The 25572-nt window shown below is 40.6% G+C and overlaps 1 protein-coding gene across 11 annotated transcripts in view; it reads right to left on the bottom strand.

Annotated features, from left to right (window-relative positions):
* The window catches only part of PTPRK (protein tyrosine phosphatase receptor type K), a 571635-nt gene that overhangs the window by 38295 nt on the left and 507768 nt on the right, over positions 1-25572 (bottom strand). For all 11 annotated transcript variants that reach the window (XM_068231517.1, XM_068231508.1, XM_068231514.1 and 8 more), the window contains 4 exons: positions 12485-12521; positions 10356-10453; positions 7102-7218; positions 1423-1577 (listed from right to left, as the gene is read on the bottom strand). In XM_068231517.1, coding sequence (XP_068087618.1) covers positions 1423-1577; positions 7102-7218; positions 10356-10453; positions 12485-12521 — 407 coding nt within the window. The remainder of the gene's footprint in view (positions 1-1422; positions 1578-7101; positions 7219-10355; positions 10454-12484; positions 12522-25572) is intronic.

Raw genomic sequence — 25572 nt, forward strand, 5'->3', positions numbered from 1 at the left:
CATTAGGAGCAGTGACATAAGTCTAATATTGTTTCCAGTACAGGAAGAGTTAAGAAACTCCAGTTATCTATGCAAAAGAGCCATTGAGCTCCAGTATGGTAAGTGTATACAATGTTCATCTAAGGTGGTCATAGGTAATAAAGATGGAAAGCAGTCATATGTGACAGCACCTAAGGATGCAAGCTTTGTTGTCTCAATTACTTTGCTTACTTTCTTATTATTAGAGGTACCCTTTGAGACATGTTTGGTCAGTTCCAGAACTGTACGATCTGTTATCAGTAAGTCCTGTGTTTGAGTGTATAGGGCAACAAGCTGAAAGTGCACAAGTGCTCAGAAGTAGCTATTCTAAATGCTTGTACACACGATAGATAGGTGTCCCCTGAAGGGACCCCTCTAGAGACATTGCTGAACTAAGACTGTACTGACACATACAGCCAACTTTAATCAGACTCCTCCTCAGCAACTTTATTCTAGTGTGAAGGGGCCTTAAAGGACCACTATCTCGAAAAAAGTAGGCAGTTAAAATCTGTTTTGAGCCAGTCCATCTCTTCATGGGGGATTCTCAGGGTTTTCTCTGTTTTGAACAGCAGTTTAACTGCCACAATAGTAAGATACCAGCCAGCCTCCCTACTCACAACTGCTGTTCAGGAAATGCGGTTGAAAGTAAAGGAAACCCTGAGAATTCCCCATGAGGAAATGGACTAGCCCAAAACCTTCGTTCTGTCAGATTTTAACTGTTTACGTTTTTTGTTTTGTTTTGTTTTTTACCAATTTCAGCATGTAGATGATCTGTAAATTTACAGATATTCTACATTGTTAAACTGCCAATTATGATAGTAAAATATCAGTAAATTATACCGATATTTTACTACAACTAAAGCTAACCCTATTCTCACATTGATCCTTCCCTTCTACTGATGCCTAACCCTAACCACTGCCCTGTTGATGCCTAACCCTAAGTCTCCCACTCTGATGCCTAACCTTAACCATCTCCCTGCCGATGCCCAAAGCTTCTCTCCTGATGTCTAACCTTAAGACTCCCCCTCTGCACACTTAACCTTAAACCCCCCTACCCCCTAACTTTGAACCACCCCTCCCCCCCACACCACCCCCAACCTTAAAACCCTCCCCACGGACACCAAACTTAACCTTAACCGCTTAAATATTTGCAACTAATGGGCACCCAAATGTCCTACTTCCATGAAAACCTGCAATGAAGTAAATATCCAACCAGTTGTATTCCTCTTAAAGAAAATGGAAAAAAAGTTGATGTAAAACAAGTATGCACATTAGGTGTTGCACTCTTGTTCCAGTCCAGTGATTTAAACTACTGAACCCAAAAGAACAAACTCAGGAAAGCATACTGCTTCTTTAAAAGTAAGTTAACAAAATGATAGATATGGTTAACAAAAGGATACAAACCTGCAATGAACCACAATGGGGCCAGCACTCGGTGGATTGGATAGCTTTACTCTTCGGATAAAAGACAGCAGGCCAGTGGCATGATATGGCACTCCATGATCAGGCCAGCCAGTGAAATGGAACTGCTTGACTTCCCTGATTTCATTGTATCCTCTCTACAAGAAAAAATAATATCGCAAACATTCATTAGATAGAAGGTTTTCGTTTTTACTGAAATAATAAACTATGAACAATTATGTACGTGTGTGTGTGTGTGTGTGTGTGTGTGTGTGTGTGTGTGTGTGTGTGTGTGTGTGTGTGTGTGTACAAAATGTGTGTGTACAAAATGTGTGTGTACAAAATATGTATGTACGTATGTATATACAGCTTCCACTGCTTTTTCACTGTCTTTTGAACTCCTCACCACTACATTAGGAAGCATTACCATTTATCTGAGCTTGTTTATTTGCGTCTTAGTCAGCACAGTGCCTTTAGTAGTTTGTAAGCTTGCAAGAGCAGGGACCACCTCCTGCTGTTTTTTTTTCTGTTGTAAAATGTATCATATGCAATAAAGTATAGGTTATGTCTCAAGTCACACATCAGCTCTTGTATGTATTTGTACTTGTATTGCTGGGTGTCCTGATTGTACTGAGCTTTGAACTTCTCATGTAGCTATGCTCTCCAATATTTGTTTTGTATTATGCACAGAACTTCGGAAGATGTTTTTGCCACTATATAAATAAAATAATCATTTTGGTAACCCACTGTGTCAAGCCTTGTACACACGCTAGATGATTCTTGGCCAAGGTGGCTGTTCAGGGCCGTGTCTGCCAAGAATCTAGTATGTGTATGGTGGCCCCACGACCATCCATGCGAGATGCAGAGTGCTAGATCTTCTCAGCCAAGTGCATTCATTGTTAGCCTCCTTACACTTTTCACTTGGACATGTGCTGCAGGCTGTCCCTCTTCCTCACTCCATAGCAACAGTACACATCACCAGCTTACAGGCTAACGACATGCCTATGTACTGCATTCAGCCCCACAGTGTTGCCCGAGGGGTTAAGTCCTGACCCCTGCAGGCGACCGTACTTGTGCATGTGTACACACCTTTACTTTATATGCCTAGATCAGACATGACAAGCAGACAAGTAATGCTTAGTAATATAGCGGGATGAGGGGTTTATAGGGCAGAGGGAGAGCATAGGAAGCTGGCAGAAGCCTCACTGCTGTAAATGATGTTTAGACTGCTGGTATTAAGGGAAAACATTTATAAACAGGCAGCCATGTGGGTCCTCCAATCCCTTCAGGGCATAAACTCATGAATGGCTTATAAATACAAATTTGATTGGATGGCCTTTTGGGGTTTAGTAAATTTATATTACATACATGCTTGTCCTTGAAAAAGAGCACACGATGTGGTAAACAAATACAGTATATATGTGTAGTATATCATTATGACAAAATCCAAAATGAAAAATGGCGATTTAAGATAATACATGCATTACTTTATCCCTAAAGTGCATTTATTTCATTCTGTGTGCACTGGGCTTTCTTTGAGTCCTGAGTTATAGAGTTTGGAAGCAGGCTGATGACTGCTTTATTCCAAGATATTTTATAGTACCATCAAGCTATCAATTTCTACCAAATAACGGTTTGCAGGAGGAAGACAATGTAACTTCACAATATCTTGCTCCAGTGCACTGCAGCCAACACATTTTCAAAGTACAGTAACAAATAATCAACGTGGCAGAACAGAATATACTCTACCAAGAAAATAACAGATAACAAAAAGAGTAAAGTAAATAATCACAGAACAAGGCATCAACATCAGAGATTTTTCCTTTTTTTTTTTTTTTTTTTTTTTTTTTTTTTATTACTACTGATAATTTTATGCAGCAATTAAAGACATGTTTTAGCATTTCAAATTACTGTGGCCATTTCTGAAACTTAACATGAACTGATCTTTTTTATAGAACAGGGAGTGGCCAGCATGTGGGATGGAATATGATTGGAGTCATCCCTGGCATTCTGTCTCCAGAGTCTATAAACACCTGCCACAATTCCTAAAACTGGAGAAAATGTTGATTTTATTATAGCAAAAAATGAAAGGGTCCCTTTGGATAATGCTTGGAAGACAAGAGGCTGAACAGATGGAAGACTGATGCTACCTTTTCTAAGCCCTTTACATAATTTTAAGGAATACAGTATATCCCAGTGCTGATCAAATTCATGGTTTTGCCATCATTTATGAAAAAAAAAATGTCACCAATAATATTTTGTAAACTTGGAATGTAATTGGTTGCAGTTTCTTCACATAGCTCAGTTTTCTTTGTGTTTTACTATCAGCTTTTAAGGACAGCTATCGCAGAAAAATTAAATTTTTTTTTTTTCAAATGCATACATATAATATGTAAATTTATTTATTTATATTCCCAGAGTAAAATGCACTATAAATTACTTTTTTTTCCTATGTTGCTGTCACAGTAGGTAATATACACCTGACAGTTCTGACAGATTTTGGACTAGTCCACCTCCTTATGGGGGATTCTGTGTATTTTTATCTTTTACAAAAGCACTCCCTGCAAGGGATCCATACAAATCTGTTTTCCAGCCTCCCTTACTCATGTTCCACTATTATTTTGACAGTTGGAGTGGGCAACTCCCATTCAGCAAGCCCTTTTGTAAATAAAGAAATAATTGAGAATCCCCCAGGAGGAGATTAGTCCAAAAGTTGACAAATCTGCCAAACTTCCACCATTCTACTGTAAGTGTAAGTGACAGCGAGATAGGAAAAAGATAATGTATAGTGCATTTTAGTCTGATAAAAAAAGTGTAATATATATATATATATATATATATATATATATATATATATTATATATATATATATATATTTAAAATTTTACAATAGTTGTCCTTAATAAAAGCAGAACTTTATAATGAAAATACTAAGCTCCTCCAGAGCTGTGACATTGTGGTAGACAATCACTGTTGCTCGACAACCTTTCTTGCCAAGTGTTCTGCCTTGCATTAGACATTTCCAGGTATGACAGACTAAAGATGGGGAGTGGCTTTTTTGAAATTTTTTTCTCTCCTATAAATAGTTCTAAACTGGAACAGTTAGAGCTGAACAGGACAATGTAATCACTACAGCGACAATTTAAGTGTCAACTTCCTACAGAAGACATTGCGAACATAAAAATGATGTATGGTTTGTGTTGTTCCCAGCGGTAAGGGAACACATTTCTAAGATCTTACAAAAGTTTTTGCAATGAATAAAACCGAGTGCTTGAATAGTGCCTTGCCGGTCACTTAGAGATAAAACGATCCCTCTGTGTTGCACAGTGCTGCTTAGAATGGAAGTCTGTAAGTGGAACAGCATGAACACCACCAGGCAAAGGTAAATGCCTGACAAGCAAGGCAGACTGCGGGTGACATAAAATCATTAACTGCTAATGGACATTTCAGGACAAGGCTCTATTCAGTTCTGTCTGGAACAACTTTCCCAATTCTTACATTACAGTAGAGGAGTAATGAATACATCTTATCAGTAGCATTTGATTTGCTTCCATCTAGTATGGATGTACTACAGATGGTACATTATGGACGTTTTATGGAAATTACATTCCTCTCTCTTTTTTGTATTTAACAATAACATACACTCACTGAACATGAAATTGCCTGATTTAATCTCCTATTTTTAATTTTAAAATTATGTATTTTTTTAACAGTTATTTATGTCAGACATCAGTGTTTTAACTGGCATGCAGAATCGTGCCTTGCTCTTGTAGTATAGCAGCCACTAACATTACAGCAACCAAGGAGTTGATTCACTAAAGAATATGAATCTAACGTGCAGAGAATGCAAGTTAAGATTATCGGTCTTTATTCAAGTTATGCAGTGATTAACGCAAATTACATAACAAGCTATATACATGCACCACTTGAGGTTGCTTGAGTAACATAAAACGTAAGTGGTGCATGTATATAGTGTGCTACGCAATTTGCGCAAGTCGGTATGTAAATGCCAGTAATCTAAACATGCACAATTTGCACACATTAAGATTAATGTTCTTTAGTGAGCCAACCCCCAAGTCTCCTGCTTTGGTCACAGGTAAGTCTCATAGGTCACAATGAGATGCAAATCATTCCGAATTTAAGCAGATTTATTTAAATTCTTCATGCAAATTTATGCAGCTTAAACATTTAAAATGGACCAATGGAATCCAAACGTGCATAAAAATACATAATTCTTACATCAAATCAGAATTCATTGCATCTCATTGACTAGTCCTAGTCATTATGACTTATTGGCACTACACTCTGCTCTTTATTAATTCGACTGCATTGCTTTCATACAGCAATGTTATGTCAACTAAATCCTCTGATATTTTAGATGGGGGGGGGGGGGCTTAAGGCAAATGTGATGTCCCTACATTTGGAACATTCTGTTCTGTGAGTATAAACGTTCCTCAGCGCTCATTTCACTTCTCAGTGGGTTTTACTACTGCCAATCTCTTGCTAAGCACACATGAACCATAATATAAAGGTTGTAATGGCATTATTTATGGCTCCATATATAAACTTCCTTCTATACACATTGTGAAGGTACTACATTAGATTCTATTATGTTCTTTTATACAATCACCTCAAACACCATACAGCTCACATTTGATTTATTTTTAAAATATATAAGCAATACAGACTTTTCTAAAGATGCATTTTCTAATGTAAAAATGCAATTTGTTTTTCTTATTCAATAAAGCAGGCCATACACTGGCTCGATTCCCGGCCGTTTCGACAGCAGATTCGATTCTGGGATCGAATCTGCTGCCAATCGTTCGCGGTAAACGCAGCCGCCGATCCGATTTCCTCCCGAAATCGGATCGGTCCGTCGATCGCGCCGTGCGGGAAATTACCCTCGATCGCCCGCGGGTAAAGTGCGCGTCGCTAGCGGCGGCCGATCCAATCAAGTATACATTACCTGAGGCTGGCTCCCGGGCGTCTTCTCTGCATTGCACGGCTCTGTTCCGGCTCCATCCATCCCGGCGCTTCCTGTGTCACTGCAGTGACCAGGAAGTTCAAATAGAGGGCGCTCTATTTGAACTTCCTGGTCACGGAGTAACACAGGAAGCGCCGTAATGGAGCCGGAACAGAGCCGTGCAATGCGGAGAAGAGGACCCGGAGCCAGCATCAGGTAATGTATACGGGGGGGGGGGGGGGGGGGGGACAGGCGGCAGGAGCAGCTCAGCAGATGGTGAATCGGTTTCAGGCTGAAATCGATTCACAATCTGTTTGCAGTAAAGGCAGCCATACGATCCCTCTCTGATCAGATTCGATCAGATAGGGATCTGTCAGCTGGTCGATCTAATGGCACATCGACCAGTGTATGGCCACCCTTATACTTCTACAAAATGGCTATGAAAATATTTAAACATTATTGTGTAATAACATACAGCAAGAAAATAAAGTAACGTGTTCAGCAACTTGTGGTAGGGATTCGATTGTGCGCCCCTCTGAGGAACAATTATTGCCAAGGCCATACACTCTGCAAAGTGCTGCAGAAGAGGTCAGTGTTATTTAGTCACTACCTAAATCAACAGTGTTCATTGCAGCCTGTGTGGTCAATAGGGCTCAATAAACACTATTTTGTGGAATGGTTTTAGGAACAAACTTAAAAATAAGTCAGGACTTTCTTACCCTTTCAAGTGTAAATGTGCGGATCACGTATTCAGCAAGTGGCTCCATCTCTACACATGTTACTTTAAAATCTCCATAGACTTCTGTATCATCAGGCCAATATTTGTAACACTTCACCTGTAACCATGACAACAAGCCCAAATGAAATATAAATGCAAATATTGTAAAAATAATGTTTTCTTGAACCCAATATATTTTATCATGAAATAACAATATGAATGATAAAAACATGGGAAAGGTCACTGCGAACTTGCCTTACAGTGACATGAAACTTACATTTAATCTGTAGTCTGAAGCATTAAACACAGCGCACTATTAATAGTAAGAAAAATAGAATTGGTTTGCAAATTGCTGAAAGAGTTAATAATTCAAACTTCTATTTCCCTCCTGTCCAAAATGATCAGATTGTGTTGAGCTGTATTAAGATAAGTTACCAATGCTGAAAAGCTTCTGCTGTATCCAGGAAGGAAGCAAAGAACTGTCTCTGCTTTATTTGCTCAACAGTTAATTAATTACAAGGCAATCTGATAATCAGTCTAATGTTATCAATTAACTTCAGTGAAGTGTAAAGGTGCGTACACATGCACGACAGCAGCCAACGACGGGTCCGTCGTGACCTCCTGCTCGGCGGGTTTTCAGCAGACTGTAGTGTGTGTACGCACTGTCGGCGGACTGATAAGGCTGTTCCTGAATGATCCGTCAGACCCTCCCGCTGGGCGGCGGTTCTAGCAATAGTAGAGCGTGTGTACAGTCTGTACGCACCTTAACTTTTCATTCAGCGCTGCGTAATATGTTGGCGCTTTATAAATACAATAAATAAAATAAATAAATTCCAGCGAAGTCTTTTTCTGTTTACTAGTAGTTTTTTTTGCTGTGTTTATTGTTTCAGAGCAAAAATGCAATTTTGAGTTTCATACCACTTTAAGAACACCTTGCACCAGAAAATGGTCTTCAAATAAAGCAATAGAGTGAATTCATAGATGTCTAAATTAACATGAGTGAAAGTCAAGTGGAGAAGTGAATTGTTATTTAGTTTTACTGTTACATGCCCAGTACACTAAATCTATCAGGGACAATGGAATTTATACTCCCTTTCTCTAATGTCTTTTCTACTAGTGAAAAGAAAGTGCTTCCATTTCATTTACCAATTGTTTTGGATACCAGCCCTAGGTATCTGGTCAAAGCAGGTGTATAAATGCTGTGAATCCTTTTTGTTCTGTATCACAGTGTTGAAAACACCTCTAAGACAATAACCACCATGCAGGCAAAACAAACAAAAAACGGGATCCAAATTTACCTATGCAATATTCAATGAAAGGCAAAATGGCGGTAGGCATGTCCCTTTATTGTAAGATGTAGATAATGTAAATTATGTAATATGTGCATTAACTTTAACCTGCAACACCAGTCACAGTAATGGGACAACATGCTTTCAGGGCTGCCAACATAAAATCCAATAACTGTTTATGACACGTATATGAATTCATTAAACCCTGCAGCTGTTGTCAAAAAATGCTTTACACAAACAAAAACAACTGAGATTGCTTTAATCTCACTGGCCCACATCTATATTCATACAGGTGGAATACTAATGTCCCGTTTCCGCTAGCCGCGAATTTGCAACGCATCAGACCTGAAGCCAATGCATGTCAATGGAGTAGTTTCCACTGCATGCAAATTTTCAGATGCCATGCGATCCGGAAAAATGATGGATGGCATGCTGCAGATATCCACAGCACGCATCAGATTCCCCTAAGCAGAAACAGAAAGCCGCATCTGGACTTCCGGAAGTCACCTGCGGCTAGATACAGAGTGATGCAACCGCATTGGGACAGTGGAAACTGGCCCTAACAGACCGAGGGAAGAAATTATATCACATTGTGATGATCTGGAGGAGAGGCGGTGCAAACCTGCTCAGAGCCACACCCCCTCTCAAAAAATAAAAATGAAACAGATATGTAAAACGGTGACCACAGGCCACATCATCACTTTTTTGGGGTATTGAACATGTATGTTAGCAAACATGCACTACTTGCCTTGTGTAATTCTGTGCACAAATAATTTTCGAAACTCCCCATACACTTTAAATTTCCTGTGGGGGATATGTCTGGGGTCACCTACAGGTTACCAGATAAAAAAGACAGAAGAGACCGGGAGCCTCGTAAAGTGTAGTATGTTGTACAAAGGGCAATGTATAAAAATAAAACAGTGGCACAACCCCAGTTGCTGTGACGGCAACCACAGTGGAGTGCTTGGATGTGGTCTGTCAGACCACCGGTAAGAACTCTTGATTTCTAGAGGAGGTCGGCTGCACTCTAGAAAATGGTAGATATAGCAAGAAGAAATTTAAAAATCAAACTAATACAATGTCTTGTCTCTAAAGGTTTCTGGACTAGCTACAGGCATTTTGAGCCATTCAGACTTTATCTGCAAGACACTATATATTGACCTGCAGAAGCAGGTGTGGACCTGTGAAGTGTGTTGTCTAACTGTCTTATAGTAAACCTGTATGGAGAAAAAGAGCTCACCCGGGAGGGTACTTACTGCAGGAGGGGGAAGACCCTGGATCCTAATGAGGCTTCCCCTGTTCTCTTCAGCCTAGAACACCCAGTGCTGACAAACCCCGAATTGCACTCACACCAAAATATTTACAATCTGCACTACTGCACAGGCGCAGTACAAACTTTCCCTTGGGCTTCGGTAGAAATAACCATATCCAATCGGGTCCAACTCTCACCTGCGCAGAACAGCGGACCTAATCGGGCTCGGATATTTCTGCCAGGGTCCGAGGAGATGCTTGTACCGCACCTGCGCAGAAGCTCAGATTGTAAATATTGTTGTGCGCGGCAGATTACCACTGACAAGCTTGCTGGGAATATTCAGGGGATGCCAGAGCGGATCCCCAAGGCTGAAGAGAACAGGGAAGCCTCATTAGGATCCAGAGGCTTCCCCCTCCCATGGTAAGTACCCCCAGGGGATATTTTTCTCCTTACAGGCAAACTTTAATGGTCAGCTCACTAACACGCTTAAGCATAGTATCTTTAGGATGACAGAATAATCAGGGAGCTATGAGATGTAGAGGAAACAGCATTGACACTTTCTAGTTATTACAATAGAACCTCTAGTTATTACAATAGAAAAGCCCAACAAAGCAACCCATAAAGAACTTTTGTATTTCTGATGAGGACTTTTTAGAATATAATGCAGGAATCTGCTGTTTCTGGTCACAGTAACTGAATAAAATGTTCTCTTACCCGGCCAACTTCCACTAGATTTGTAACCATCACAATGCAAGCAGACTGTTCTTGCCAAACCATTCTCCAGAAATCATATACGGTTTCATGAACCGGGCCTGGAATACCAACAGAAGAAACTACAAATGAGAAATACAGAAATATACAGAAGTGAACGCGTCTCATTCTTCCACTGGCTAATAAATACAGTGAATTTGAGGTCTAGCACTGAACTAATAAAACTGATGACCTTGTCTGTGCCACGTGTTTTACTAAAATAAAGTTATTTTAAGCCTCAGCAAATCTCTGAAAGTCAGCTGAAATCAAAGTAAGATCGAACTGCTGGACCACCCTTTGCATGAACCCTTTGTATTTCTTTTCACTGCACTTATGTAAGGGCATGTATTTGATGCAATCAGGGGGCATCAGAATCAGATCATCCACGAGTGAATCTAGGCAGTTGCCAAGTGGCCTCCCTGCTTCTTCCTCTAATCCCTATGACCCACTGCTCTCTTTACCTATAAGTTCAAGTAAAGGGTGCCTAAGATAGGGCCACATTATACCTAAATCCTCTTTGGGGTGAGTTTCCAAACCCAGAAGCTTTGTTCGTTTGAGGTGCCTGCTGGGGTTGACCAGAGCTCTGCTTAGGTGCACTAGTGAACAGTCACAGTGTTAGCCTGCCCACTGTACAGTCTTGCCACCAGTTTTACTTATTCACACGCACTATATGTGTGACTTCATGTGTATTAGGTACAGACTGCCTTATACTATCAAACTTTAAGTAACATTGACAAATTCACTCATACATACAATATACATTGACTGATATAAAAAATGAAGTACACCTCAGCTGCAAAAAACCCCTGGCAATTATACAGTCAAGAACAACAACAAAAATAACAAAAAGTGCAATTTCCATCTGCTAGCACGGCACCCTTAGCTCTAATATCTGGTATTGCTTCCTTTGGCAGAAACAATTTAAAATGCTTTGCATTACTATCCAAGAACCTTGAATGTCAACTGAGAGAAATCCTCCATCCTTCAACAAAATTAATGAAAATGTTATAAAAAAACAACAATTTTTTTTAAACCCCAAAAATAACTTTAAGAGAAAACCAGCAAAGTGAAGTGGTTTCTCTTTATTGATTCAGTGCTTTTCAATGCCTTCAGAAACATCTATATTTTAATAACTAGAAGCAATTACACATACATCGATAATTAAAGTTTACCCTCACTCTAGCTGTGAGCAAAAAAAAATAAAAAAAAAATGAAAAAATCAGAACCTAATGACGTATGCTGAATATATCCTGAGATATTGCACTGTGTTCGTAAAAATGTTGTTTTACTAGTACAATTATCTCATCTTAAGCTGGCCATACACTGGCCCGATTCGCCGCCGTTTCGACAGCAGATTCGATCACTGGGATCGAATCTGCTGCCAATCGTTCGCGCTACACGCCGAATTTCGATCCATTTCGTCCGATCCCGTCGATCGCTCAGTGCGGAAAATTACCGTCGATCGCCCGCGGGTAGGGAGTGCGTCGCTAGCGGCGTTCGAGTGCCCGACGACCGACGCAATAGAGTGGCAATACATTACCTGCTCCGCCGGCGCGACTACCCCCGGTCACCGCTGCTCTGTGTCCGCGCTGGTCTCCGGCATGCTTCAGATCCTCCTGCCTGGCAGGAAGTTTAAACAGTAGAGGGCGCTCTACTGTTTAAACTTCCTGCCGGGCAGGAAGAAGTAAAGCATGCTGGACCTGGAGACCAGAGCGGAGACTGAGCAGCGATGACCTGGGGACTGGAGTCGCGCCGGCGGAGCAGGTAATGTATGCGGGCGGGGGGAGCGGCGGCAGCAGCAGCAGCAGCACCACCACCACCACCACAACAGATTGTGATCGGTTTCAGGCTGACATTGGTTCACAATCTGTTTGCAGTAAAGGTAGCCATACGATCCCTCTCTGATCAGATTCGATCAGAGAGGGATCTATCTGTTGGTCGAATCTGATGGCAAATCGACCAGTGTATGGCTACCGTTACAGCAGTGGAGATAATCTTTATACCTTAGTATACGCTTTACAGAGTAAGTGGAACCCTGCCAGCTGACGTAAATAAAACCATTAAAAAGCAGTGAGAAGAACCAGTTTGCTTACCTTGGGTGGCGATGTAATGGCTTGGCCTCTGATAGCCCTGAAACAAGAGGCAAACATCCGCTCATTCTCAGGAACTCCACAGTTTATTAGACTCATTTAATTACAAGTATTACGTAATCTCAACAAAATTCTTGGTAATGGTAAATCACAAACCGAGCTGTCAATAATTGCACATTCTACAATAAAAACTGTAAAAATGTAAAGAAGCGTTATACTCTAAAATAGATTCAGATTAGTATAAATATTTAGCCCCATGCTGTAAGGGAGTGAGAGATTATTACTCTGTAAAAGACGAACATTCCTGCCAAGGATTCTTTTTTTGGTCCAGCTCAATTGACCAACTGGGAGCTTTAGCAGAGCAGAAGGAAGAAGAATTCTTCCTGCCTGGCATTTGTTTTGGTCAGATCAATGGGTAGTTCCAGAAAGGGATTCAAAGATGCTTTTGACAGGGCCACCATCCTGCTGCAACAGTCACCTGAACGGAAGGTTTCTTATTGGTTCACTGATTTGATAAAGTATGAATTCTCAACAAGAACATTTCTCATTGGTCTGATCAATGGACTGGGACCTCCAGAAGGAAATACAAAAATGCGTTTTCTAGGACTCTCATTCAGTTCAGTGTTCTTGCAAGACGTGGCAAAATAAAAATTATTGTCAGGAAGGATTCTTATTGGTCCAGATCAATAGACCAATGGTGAGCTAGGGAGAGAGATATTTAACCACTTGAAGCCATGGGCTGAAGGTAGTAAATGCATGCGCAAGTATGCTCAAGTGGAACATAAATGTTGTATTTGCACTAAAGGTGGACAAATAGGACATTTTTAAACATTCATATTACAGGAAGTAGTCAAAGATGCTTTTGAGGAGCTATTGTTGCTCTCCTAATCTCCCCCTTGAATGGATGGAAGGGTCCAATATCTAGGATCCTCCTTTCTGGAATTCTTAAAGAGGGGATTTTCAACCCTTCCTGCAGAGTATGTTCCAATGTCAAAGACCATGTGGGCTGGTATTGGTCAGGTAAAAGAGCCTTGCAGTCTCAAGCTTAGCTATTCTGTATAATACCAACCAGCATGAGATAAGGAATTAAAAAGATGCAAAGATGTAGGTAAAACTCATGTCTTCCAAGCCATTGTTAAACATAACTAAAATAACATCTATATCATATGCTTAATTTTTTTTACATACCCTTATAATAGATCTTTCTGTGCTGTACTGTATTGAACTATGCACTTTCACTATGTATTGTATTGCATTTGATCGCATGCTGCTGCTGTTGTAATTTAAATGCCTTTTTCAAACAGAAAAAAGCCACAGAAAAGGCCAGTAAAGGGGAGCACATATTGTATTTTTTTTTTTTGTAAATTTTTTATCAAACGTATAAAATATAGTTAATAAGAATTAAGCTCACTTTGGTGCAAAAAGACACCCTCTTGAGTAGATCAACCAACCTTATCACTAGAGAGTGTGGCAGGTGAAAAACTCTGCACTGATTTCGGCCATTAAATAACGCCTTAAACATCTGTCAGCACAGACTGAATTAGTAAATATAACAGTCGGTATCTTTAATATTGCCAGTATTATCAGTAAGTGAGCTTTTATCACCTAAATACACACACAAATGTAATTATGTCAGGCCCCATCTTGAAGTGTCCACTAATGGACCACTTTTTGAACGATTAACCGGCTTTTCAGATAAATGTGATCGGGTCCACTAATGGGAAGGGAACATGTACCCAATCCGATGAATCATACTGATCAGACCATAGCTATAGTCATCAAAATTATAACAATTAAAGGCTTGAAATATCTCGCTTTGCATGTAGCCTATTCCATATATTATTTTCACCTTTTAAGTTTAAATGCTGAAATAAATAAACTTTTGCACGATATTCTAATTTTCCAAATGTCACCTGTATTTATATCAACCGTATTTTAATATAGACCTCTACTAATAAAGTGGGAGAGAGAAAAAATCCTGAAATGTTTCTTTAATGTCAGGTAGCACAAGCCTTTGTTATCATCATAGTCGGCACTTAAATCATATGGGAAGAATCATTATTTGTTTGTGGCATTGAGATATGACCATGGATTTAAAAACAGCTCTTGTTTGGAAATGCGAGCAAAATTCTTTGGAACAGTTTACCTTGGGAGTCTCTAGAAGAAATATTTACCTAAATAGAATTAAGAAGCTCTCAGGATTAGAGAGTAAAACTATTTCATTTACATAAATAAAAGCTGCTACAACAAACTGCATGCATAAAGCTATTAAAATAACTGTCAGCAGGGATAGGCTTTTGTGTCCAGAAAGACTAATTTGGAATTCAAATGAAGTAGAATTACTTCAGGTGTGACCAAAGGCAGCGGGGAGTTAACTTACCCAGAAGTCTTCGTGGATGTCTGCGTTCCTTACGCTTTCAAGACGGAAGGAGGAAGGGCTGTAGTGAGTCATGGAGCGCGGCTTTCATTACGCCTATGACCTGTAATGGTATGCAGACATCCCCGAAAACTTCTGGGTAAGTTAACTCCCCGCTGCCTGTGGTCACACCTGAAGTAATTATACTTCATTTGAATTCCGAATTCGAGTCCTTCTGGACTCGAAAGCCCACCCCTTACTATCAGTCTGCATACAGTCAAATGCAAAAACTTCCATCTTTCTAAAGCCTCATCTACACGGTACAATTTTCCATCAGATAGATGGATCTATTAGATAGATCTAATAAGGAATTGCATTGTGTGTAGACGTCGAAATTGTTTCAGATGAATTTTGCAATAGATTTTTCTTTGATAAGTACCCAAAATCTATTGCAAAATCGAACACAATCCGATTGGACCAGTTGGAAATTATCTAATAGATCCGTCTAATAGATCCGATCTGATGTAAAATTGTATCATGTAGATGAGGCTTAAAAAGCACTAAATGGGCTTGGGCAGCAAGGTAAAAACCAGTTACAGGTTTGTTGTAGCTGCAGGGCTGCGCTACCATAGAGCCAAAGGGGGCAATTGCCCGTGGGCCCGACCTCTACTGAGGCCCCGCAGCGCCGACCCTGGCTGCCTGCTCCCCCCGCTCGCACTGCTCCCTGGGCACTGAAAGTATATTAGTAGCAATAATTGGCTATCAGTCTTGGCGTGTGAGCAGGCGGGCAGCGGCTGCACTTTGAGGCACGCTGTCACCCTCTCACTCTCTGACCCAGTGCGTCATGTGTAAACACGTGCCAGATCATAGAGTGAGAGAGAGAGAGAGACAGCGTGTCTCAAAGTGCAGCCGGGACTGAGGTAATTATTGCTTCTAATATACTTGCAAGGCCCTGATGAGCAGAGGGGTAATGGTGGTGGTGGTGGTGGTGGTGGGGGGGGCTTCACAGGGGGCCCCAACCCTGCAGTCTGCCCCAAGGCCACAGGGCCCCGTGTAGCTGTACCCTCTTGCGGTTTCCAAAACACATCAAGCATAGCAGAAGGCCAGTGCTTTAAATGGGTTGTGTTGTGTTGTGTCGAAACATCCTAATATTTCAAGCATTTATTTTCTAATGTCTATGTTAAAGCCCACTATGTTTTAGTTGATACAGTACTATGCTAGTGGTTAGTGCTATATGACTCAATGGGCCTGATGTATGCAATCCTGGTAATATTGCTGTGCAAATACAGCACATGCCGTGCAATATTACTCTTATTATCGGCACTGTGTACTATTAGCACAGCCCATGGTATTCGACTAGCGCCGCCATTGCTAAGGTAACATGCACTACTAATGGAATCGCTCATTAGAAACGTGTGTTACTATAGCAACGGGCATGCTAGTCGAGTACCATGAGTAACTTGTGGTGCACAGCACCAATAATAAGGATAATATTGCCATGTGCGGTCTGTGCATGGCAATATTACTACAAATTAATGCATCAACCCCATAACACCATAAAAAAATTGGTACTGTCTTATTTTGCAGTTGTAACACGTAAAAATGAAAATCTGCCCATTTGAGAACCTATTTAACACAATTGTGAGGTCACACTGCAAATAAATAGTCCTTGTTTCGTCTCATCCCACATCTCTTTATTCCTCCCTTACCTTTATGTTTTTTTCCTGTCTGTGCCTCCCATTAGCCTTCCAACCCGTCAAGTCTCAGTTTTCCATAACTCCATTACCTATCCTAGGTCAACAACATTACACCTATTTCACCCCCTAGGAAGAGTATCCCCACTACCCCCTATCCAGATGTCATTTGAGAGACCACTGCTACATCTTCTAGTTCTAAAATTTTGATTGGTTACAGTGCCGGACTGGTAGGATTCCTGGGAAATTACCATGCATCCAGTTTTCTTTACTCCACTAAACTGATTTGTACTGTTACTATTTTCATTATCTCTAGAAAATCTTGCACATTTGCACTCCTTTTACTTTCTGGTATCTCTACCTCTAGAGCCAATACTGTATTTATACGCTTTTGATTTGCAATGTGCAAAAAAGCTCCAGCTCACTCAGATTAGATGGACAGAGTTTGTGAACAGCAGTTTTCAGATCTTGCCACAGATTCTCAATTGGATTTAGATCTGGACTTTGACTGGACCATTCTAACACATAGATATGTTTCGTTTTAAACCATTCCATTGTTGTTTTGGCTTTATGTTTAGGGCCGTTGTCCTGCTGGAAGGTGAACCTCCGCCCCAGTCTCAAGTCTTTTGCAGTCTCCTAGAGGTTTTCTTCCAAGTTTGCCCTGTATTTGGCTCCATCCATCTTCCCATCAACTCTGACCAGCTTCCCTGTCCCTGCTGAAGTGATGCACCCCGAGCATGATGCTGCCACCACCATATTTGACAGTGGGGATGGTGTGTTCAGAGTGATGTGCAGTGTTAGTTTTCCGCTACACATAGCGTTTTGCATTTTGGTCTCATGTGACCAGAGCACCTTCTTCCACATGGCTGCTGTGTCCCACACATGGCTTGTGGCAAACTGCAAACGGGACTTCTTATACTTTCTGTTAACAATGGCTTTCTTCTTGCCACTCTTCCATAAAGGCCAGCTTTGTGCAGTGCATGACTAATAGTTGTCCTATGGATACATTCCCCCGCCTGAGCTGTAGATCTCTGCAGCTCGTCCAGAGTCACCACGGGCCTCTTGACTGCATTTCTGATCAGCGCTCTCCTTGTTCGGCCTGTGAGTTTAGGTGGATGGCCTTGTCTTGGTAGGTTTACAGTTGTGCCATACTTCTTCCATTTCTGAATGATCGCTTGAACAGTGCTCCGTGGGATGTTCACGGCTTTGTAAATCTTTTTGTAGCCTAAGCCTGCTTTAAATTTCTCAATAACTTGATCCCTGACCTGTCTTGTGTGTTCTTTGGACTTCACAGTGTTGTTGCTCCCAATATTCTCTTAGACAACCTCTGAGGCCCTCACAGAGCAGCTGTATTTGTACTGACATTAGATTACACACAGGTGCACTCTATTTAGTCATTAGCACTCATCAGGCAATGTCTATAGGCAATTGACTGCACTCAGATCAAAGGGAGACGAATAATTATGCACACACCACTTTGCAGTTATTTATTTGTAAAAAATGTTTGGAATCATGTATGATTTTCGTTCCACTTCTAATGTGTACACCACTTTGTGTTGGTCTTTCATGTGGAATAAAATTGATTCATGTTTGTGGCAGAAATATGACAAAATGTGGAAAACTTCAAGGGGGCCGAATACTTTTGCAACCCACTGTATATTCTTTATGTCTACATTTTATGTTGTTGGGATGTACAGATTTTGGCAACTTTCTGTCTTGCTTTGTTTTGTATGTTGTCGATTATAAATTCAATAAAAAAAAACTATTGAAAGGAAAATATATAAATAAGTGTATGGATGGCTTGCAATACAGGGTCACCACCATAACGACATTTTTACGTTACAATCATCACTATAGATTTGGACTGCAAATCTCCAATGACCCAGGAAGGGGGAAAACAGGAGAATCAAACCAAAGATCTACTGGTCAATTATCTAATGAGTAGCTAGAGAAATTAAATGACAAAATCAAACTTCCTCTGTGTCAGGCATGGAACACACTTGTCTTTCAGTTTTCTGCGTGCGTTTTTCTGCATACTTTCCATGCACACCTGCAAGTGTGTTTCTATGAAGAAAAACACATGCATTTTTTCACAGTAGCCAACGTAAGTGATACGGAAAACTGACAAAATGTGCAGAATCATGATGCAGAATGTCAGTTTTTTTTTCTGCATGCGAAAAACACATTAAGTGTGAACTAGGCCATTGATTAACATGAGTTTTTTGTGTGCAGAAAACACGTACAAAAACAGTTAAGTGTGTTCTCTGCCTCAGTGGAGATTTGCATGTTAAACTTTTTTTGCTCATCAGTATGGCAGTTGGGGCCTACTGTGGTAGCACAATAAATACATTTGTATTCATGTACTTTCAGTCTTGAAGAGGAACTGTAAGAAGATTTTTCTTGCAAAACAAAGGAAAAGAGATTGTTATGAGGACAAGAAGAGGAGATACGCAAACAGAGGGAAAAAAAAATCCTGGAAAAAAATACTCTTACCCTGCCAGTGTCATGTAGAAAAAGTGCCTCATGCAGCATGGGAGGAATCATATTTACTACTGGCGTGCAAGGCTAGAGGTTTTTTTTTTTTTTATTCCCTTAGTTGAAGACATGTTCCTTTTTATCTTATATAGATACCAACATTTATCCAGATTGCTAAGGGCACTGTTTCACACTGAAAATCTGTGCAAAATCATTGCTATTTTGCCGCAATTCTCTTTGCAATTCTTGTTCAGGGAGCAATTATCATTCCCTGAATGAGAATTGCAAGTGCAATCGTGAAAAATTTAGTCACGATTTTCAGTATGAAACAGACTGCTTTTCACACTATTATTTTTTGCTATTTCTCTGATCTCTATTAGGCTGCTATGCCATTGCGGTGTCTGATCCTCCTATGTCTAAAGTGTTATATTATGCTACTGATATTAAAGGCACAATATTTTAGCGCTCATCGCTCCTATACACTCCAAATTGTGAGGGTAGAGAGGAGCCCCTCCTAACTATGTGCCAAATTGAAGCCCTTCAACCCTGCTGGTTCCTGAGTAGAGATGTTGCGAACTGTTCGCTCGGCGAACATCTCTGGGGCTTTTACTACTTCCGGGTCGCTCTGACCCGGAGTAGTACGCTTGCGCTGCCCGGCGAAGCGCGTCCTAGATCGCGCTCCTGTTGCCGGGCACTCTCTGCGCATGAGCATGACGTCACGCACATGCGCAGAAAGTGCCCGGGAACAGGAGCGCGACCTAGGACGCGCTTCGCCGGGCAGCGCAGGCGTACTACTCCGGGTCAGAGCGACCCGGAAGTAGTATAAGCCCCATGTATCCAGAGATGTTCGCCGGCGAACGGTTTGGGAACCGTTCGCCACATCTCTATTCCTGAGATAGGGTCTACCCAAGCTATCTTGTGAACCCGGGGGCAGCAATTTGGCACAGAGGTAATTTAGGGGTTTCTCTCCACCCTCACAATTTGAAGTGTGTATGAGTGCTGAGATATTGAGCCTTTAATATCAGCATATGCAAATCAGAAATGAGCTGCATGTGAGGTCATTTCCCACAAAGCTGTGCACAAGCCAAATTTTAATTAGGCCAACAGAGTGGGTGGGGTTTCACCTTCTCAGCTGGATTTCCATTGGCTGCAGGACTTTTCCTGCTCTATGACCTTGGTTTTCCCTGACAAACCTACCACACCAGCTTCAGACTGGTGGTGAGTTAATTTCCACCTTACAGTCCTCTTTAAGCCTATTCTTTGATGTTACTTCATAATCACTTTAAAGAAGGCAAGAACAGGAGTGTCTCTGTCTTGTTAAAATGATTTTTTTTCCCTGAGAAATAGTTTGATTAGCATTGGTTGAAGTCTAATGGAATCTTCAGACAATATATCATGTTATATGGTCCATGAAGATGCCCTGCTTTTCTGGCAGATTAAACAGCTGGACACAAACAATGAGCCATGCTCATGAATATTAAAAAAATGGAACATGATTCCAGTATGCTACTGGTTGGGAAAGGTCATGATGTAAATACTCACAAGGTAACCTACAGTAACTAGTGAGCCCGGAGCAGACTGTTGGTTTAGAGCAGTGAATGGAATCCCCTGAGACTATGAGGGAGGGTATGTTCCTACTAGTTACATACATGTGGTTTTATCCCCACTTCTTTTATTTGTACTTTCATGTTGGGGAGTGCCAGGCTAATGTTATGGTGTTAAAGTGGGAACCTGGGTATTAGTGGAGGGGGGGGGGGGGGGGGGAGTGTTGGTGGTGTTTTAAATTTACTTGTCTTAGCCAACATTGCTCCAGATTTTATAAATCAGTCAAGAAAGATGGTGTGTTGTTGCCACAGGGCTATTTTATACTACAGTGCAGCAAAACACTATTCACTTATAGTCTATGGTACATGTACCCCAAGGGGTACTTATGATGAGATGAGGATGCACTTAACCTTGCCGCAGCTAACCCATTATAGTAACGGCCCGTACAGACAGTACAATAAAATAAGCAGATAATGACCACCTCTGCCGATAATTGGGTACAGCAGCCCCTAACCAAAGATGGCTGCCTGGCTTTCAATCTGCCCCGTGGAACAGTTCGGCTGAGCGATGGCCAGTTGCTTTGTTTTCTTTGCTTGCCGCTTCATGTCACAGCTCTGCTGCTTCGTCAGCTACCCATCCTCCTGCAATGCAACAGAACACATAGCCTGCAAGCTAACTATGCGTCCGTACTAGCTTGGTCCAGAGATGTTGTCCGTGGGATCGGATCCCGATACCAGTCGGGCGACATCCATTTAACGCGTGTATGGGCCTTACGTTAGAAACACAATTTTTTGCTCACTGAAAACCTAAACAATTCCTTTAAAAGAAATACGTAGTGCTAATAAATATATTTGAGCAAAGGGATACTTTAGATGACGTTACTCAAACTGGAACTACTTGGCAAATGATGTCTTTCAGCACGGGCTAAATGCTTTAACAAACAACTTATAGCATCTACTTTCTACCCCTCCGCCATATTCAGTCCTGCTATCCTAACATAGCAATAGAAAACTGAATTCAGAGGTCAACCCCTTTCTCTTCCACACTTCACTCTTAGCTTCCCCCAGTGCTATGCAACTGGCTCTAATTCAGACAAACTGTGCAGTGCCTAATGAGCAGGCACATTTTGTTCACTAAATGAACAAAAGTCCTAATGAGCAATCACAGTTAGTAGAGCTGATGAACAAACGTAGAAGTCATGGTCGTCAATGGCGGGATATCCTGGCATGTAAGATGCTTCGGCATCTGATATTTTTAATTTATTAACATAAGGAGTAAAAGATAGCCTAATCAAGGGGCCACTTTTTAGATTATAAATGAACATGAATCCAACTATTTCTTATAGTATATGACAGGTAGCAAGCACATGCTACACACTTAAAAGAAAATTGTATTTTATTTTTTCATGTTTTGTCTACAAAGTATTTTATATTACTGCAAATGAAGCAAGGCAAAGAAAACAAAGTACTAGTTTTTTTCCTTCATCGTATGTAATATTAGTAACTACCGGTATATAATAATATATGCTGAAATATTATTTATTTATTTTAAATCTTATTATTATTGATTTATAAAGTGCCAACACATTCAGTGAAAAAGTTACTCCTAAAGCAACATGGATACTTCCTTTTATTAGAGTAACTAGTGACCTTAGCCCGTTTAAAAACGGCCGCCACCTGCCAGCACGCATGCCTCTGCCCGCCGCGTGTGCGCACCCACCAGTCCGCCACACGCAACCGCCAGTCCAAAAGCACGCGCCCATGTCCACCCACCCCTGGCTGTCCTGCTCCCTGTCCAAAGGGTGTCCCTAGGGCACATGCGCAGTAGCGTAAACGCAGGGGCACACACACACACAGACACGGGACATAGAGACACAGGGGTTTTATTATAGAGGATACATGTCTAGCTGTGGTTAACATGAGTTATTACTATGCAAACCTTGTTCTTTGCTAAATGTTGTTTGTATTTCTGGGCCTCCTTTTTCTTAATAGTGTAGTTATGCATGGTCTACTTTTACCTTTTTCTTATTATTATTATGCATCTATATTGTGCTGCCTTCTAATAGTCATGTCACTAACTGTCCCTTAGCTAACAATCTGATCCCTACCATATTACTGCTTCTTATAGTCTAAATGTGGCCATTAATGGTACAATTTTTAGCCAGTAATATTTTCAATTTCAAATCATTCAAGTCTATCCACACCATTAAAGGATTGAACTTGTGATATCTTCACCAGTTAAGATCATATCTATGAAAAAAATCTGCCAAGCAGAATTTTCTATAACTGTTCGGAAAAAAATTTGAATTCTAATGAAGATTTACTGCACCTGTGACCACGGGATGGGGGAATTAACTTACCCAGAAGTCCGTGGATCCTAAGAATCATTGCTGTAATACGCGACCTATGGGACGCATTCCACCACTCACTACTGCACTTCCTCCTTCTGCCGGGAGGAGGATGTGGACGTGTGGTAGTGAGTGCTGGCACACGCCCCATAGGTCGCGTATTACAGCAATGACAGTCATAGGATCCACGGACTTCTGGGTAAGTTAACCCCCCCGATCCCGCGGTCACAGGAGCCGTAATTAATCTTCATTATAATTCTGAATTCTGAATTTGAGTAGATCACTACTCGGAAGCCTATCCCTGGTTGCGAGCTCCTGGAAACAATAGTTGTCACTCAAAACTTTGCCGGTCAACAGAAAAATCGGCTGGAAAATCGCGTACTGGGTATGGGCCTTAAGCAAGACTTCTGTGATATAAAATAAACAAATTTAAAAACTAAGTGCTGTTTCACACCAAGAGCAGTTTTTTTTGTGATTTTCCAATTGCTAGTGTCTTGAAAAGTGCTTGGTTAATGTAATCAAATGGGCTATTTCACACTGTAGTGATTGGTTTAAAAAAAAAAACTAAGGAAAACATGGCATACAGCATTTTTGCAGTTATTACAATTCTGCAGAAAGCATAGAAAAGCAAAAGCACTGTGAAAAGCATTACAAAATTGCTTTCTAAATAGAAATTGGTCCAAAATCGCTAATCTAATTTTTGGTGTAAAACAGCCCTTACAATAAATCAGTCAAAACCTAGAACTCAGACCATAATAATCTGTGGCATGACCTACATAGTGCTGTACAACAATATTTTCGTGCTAAAGTAATTCTATGTCAAGTAGGAAGGCAAAAAAAAAAAAAAAGGATCCAGATGTGAAAAGGAAGACATACCCTCAAGCACTGCTACTATAATATCAGCCCAAATTGTGTATACTAGTAAATATACGGTATATGTAGTCAACAAATGTCTGCTTTATGTTTATCTTTTATGCCACACACACAAAAATTGCCCTTTGAAAAAGCATTAAAAAGGCTAGTTAAATCAAATCATGAAATCCTAAATTAATAAATCATGATTCCATTCTGTAACCCTGCCTAGTGTGGAAAAGGCCAAGGACATATACAAGGCATTGTAGGTGGTCAGGATTTACAACATTCAAGTTGACCAAATCAGACTAAAACAAGAGTTGCTAAAGCGTAGTGGATGAGCAGTTAGTAAGCATGTGCATTGATGTGTATTCACCTGCCATGAGAGCATTAGTTAAATAAATCCCAGAGTTCCCCTTCCCCACTTTTCAAGCAAACCCATCACATCACATCTAATAGCGCTTTACTTTGTAAAAAAGCAGGACAGTTTTGCAGCATCACAGCAGCAGCGCTGATGTGCACTTTAAGTCTGAATTACTAAGGCAAGCATCTCCAGCAGGATACCATAAATAAACCAGCGCACATGGACTAGATTAAAGTAGACCAAAAGTGTAAATTCCAAAAAGAACAATAGAGTGATATTTACTGACTGCTCACACTTTTTTTTACCCAATGCAGCAAGATCATTTTGCAATCCGACATGTCCGATTGGACAGTAAATAGAATCGTAATTGAATCGCACAAATAATCGTATTGTGTAGATTGGGCTTAATGCCTACCTCCTATCGCACAATTTCTTAGAAGCCTTTACAATGGCAGAAAACGGTTGTGACAATTTTCAGCAGGGGCTGTCGCTAAACAACAAAATCTGTACTTTCTGGTGCAAAAGGTTCTAGTTTTTAAACATTTATTCATGCTACTCTATTATAACTTCTACAAACTGTGCTGACAGCATGGAATTTATTTTTACACTTTAGATCCACATAACCTGTTAACTCTATCTAGATGTACTGTCCTGTCAATCAGCGGTGAGTGTGTGTGCTCCCACCACTCGTTCAGGCCAGGATTTACACGTCAGGGATTGCTGAAGGGGAACATGTGTCCCCCAAATCAATCGAAGTACCTGGGAATTAATTAACTTGACTCCAATCAGGAGCCATGTTCATTCATAAAAAGTAAAGTAAAAAGTAATGTCTTAAAAAGTGATCAAACACTTCCTGGTAACCCATGATAGATTATTGCGCAATCTTGTGCTATAGATACTTCTATTGCTCTCCCATACAACTGCTAAATTACTATGTTAGGCCCAGTGCACACCAAAACCGCTAGCAGATCCGCAAAACGCTAGAGGTTTTTGAAGCAGATTTTCAGAGCGATTCTAGGCATGTTTAGAGATGCTTTCTAAACATGCCTAGCGTTTTCTGGAGCGTTTTTGTGTAGCAGATTTCATATACCTGTATTGTTACAGTAAAGGTGTTACTGAACAGCTACTGTAACAAAAACGCCTGGAAAAATGCTCTGATGTAGCGTTTTTCCGCGCAGTTTGCGCTTTTCCTAGGCCTTACTCTGAGATCCGCTTGCAGTAGCATAGATGTGCTGTAGTCTTAGACAGACATTATCTTCATTTCATTTATGGAAGCAAAATAGAACAACTTGAAAATATTCCGTTACATTGAATACATTTTACCAAAATATAATGAAGCAGCCAGACAACCAAACCGTTAAAAATAAATAATGAGCATGAAATGTTAATCAAAAGGAAGAAGAGAAAAGCAATTTCAGGGACCATAGAAAACACTGGACTATGCTGCCCGTTACAGAA

This window comes from Hyperolius riggenbachi, chromosome 4 (assembly GCF_040937935.1).
Source record: "Hyperolius riggenbachi isolate aHypRig1 chromosome 4, aHypRig1.pri, whole genome shotgun sequence".
NCBI lineage: Eukaryota > Metazoa > Chordata > Amphibia > Anura > Hyperoliidae > Hyperolius > Hyperolius riggenbachi.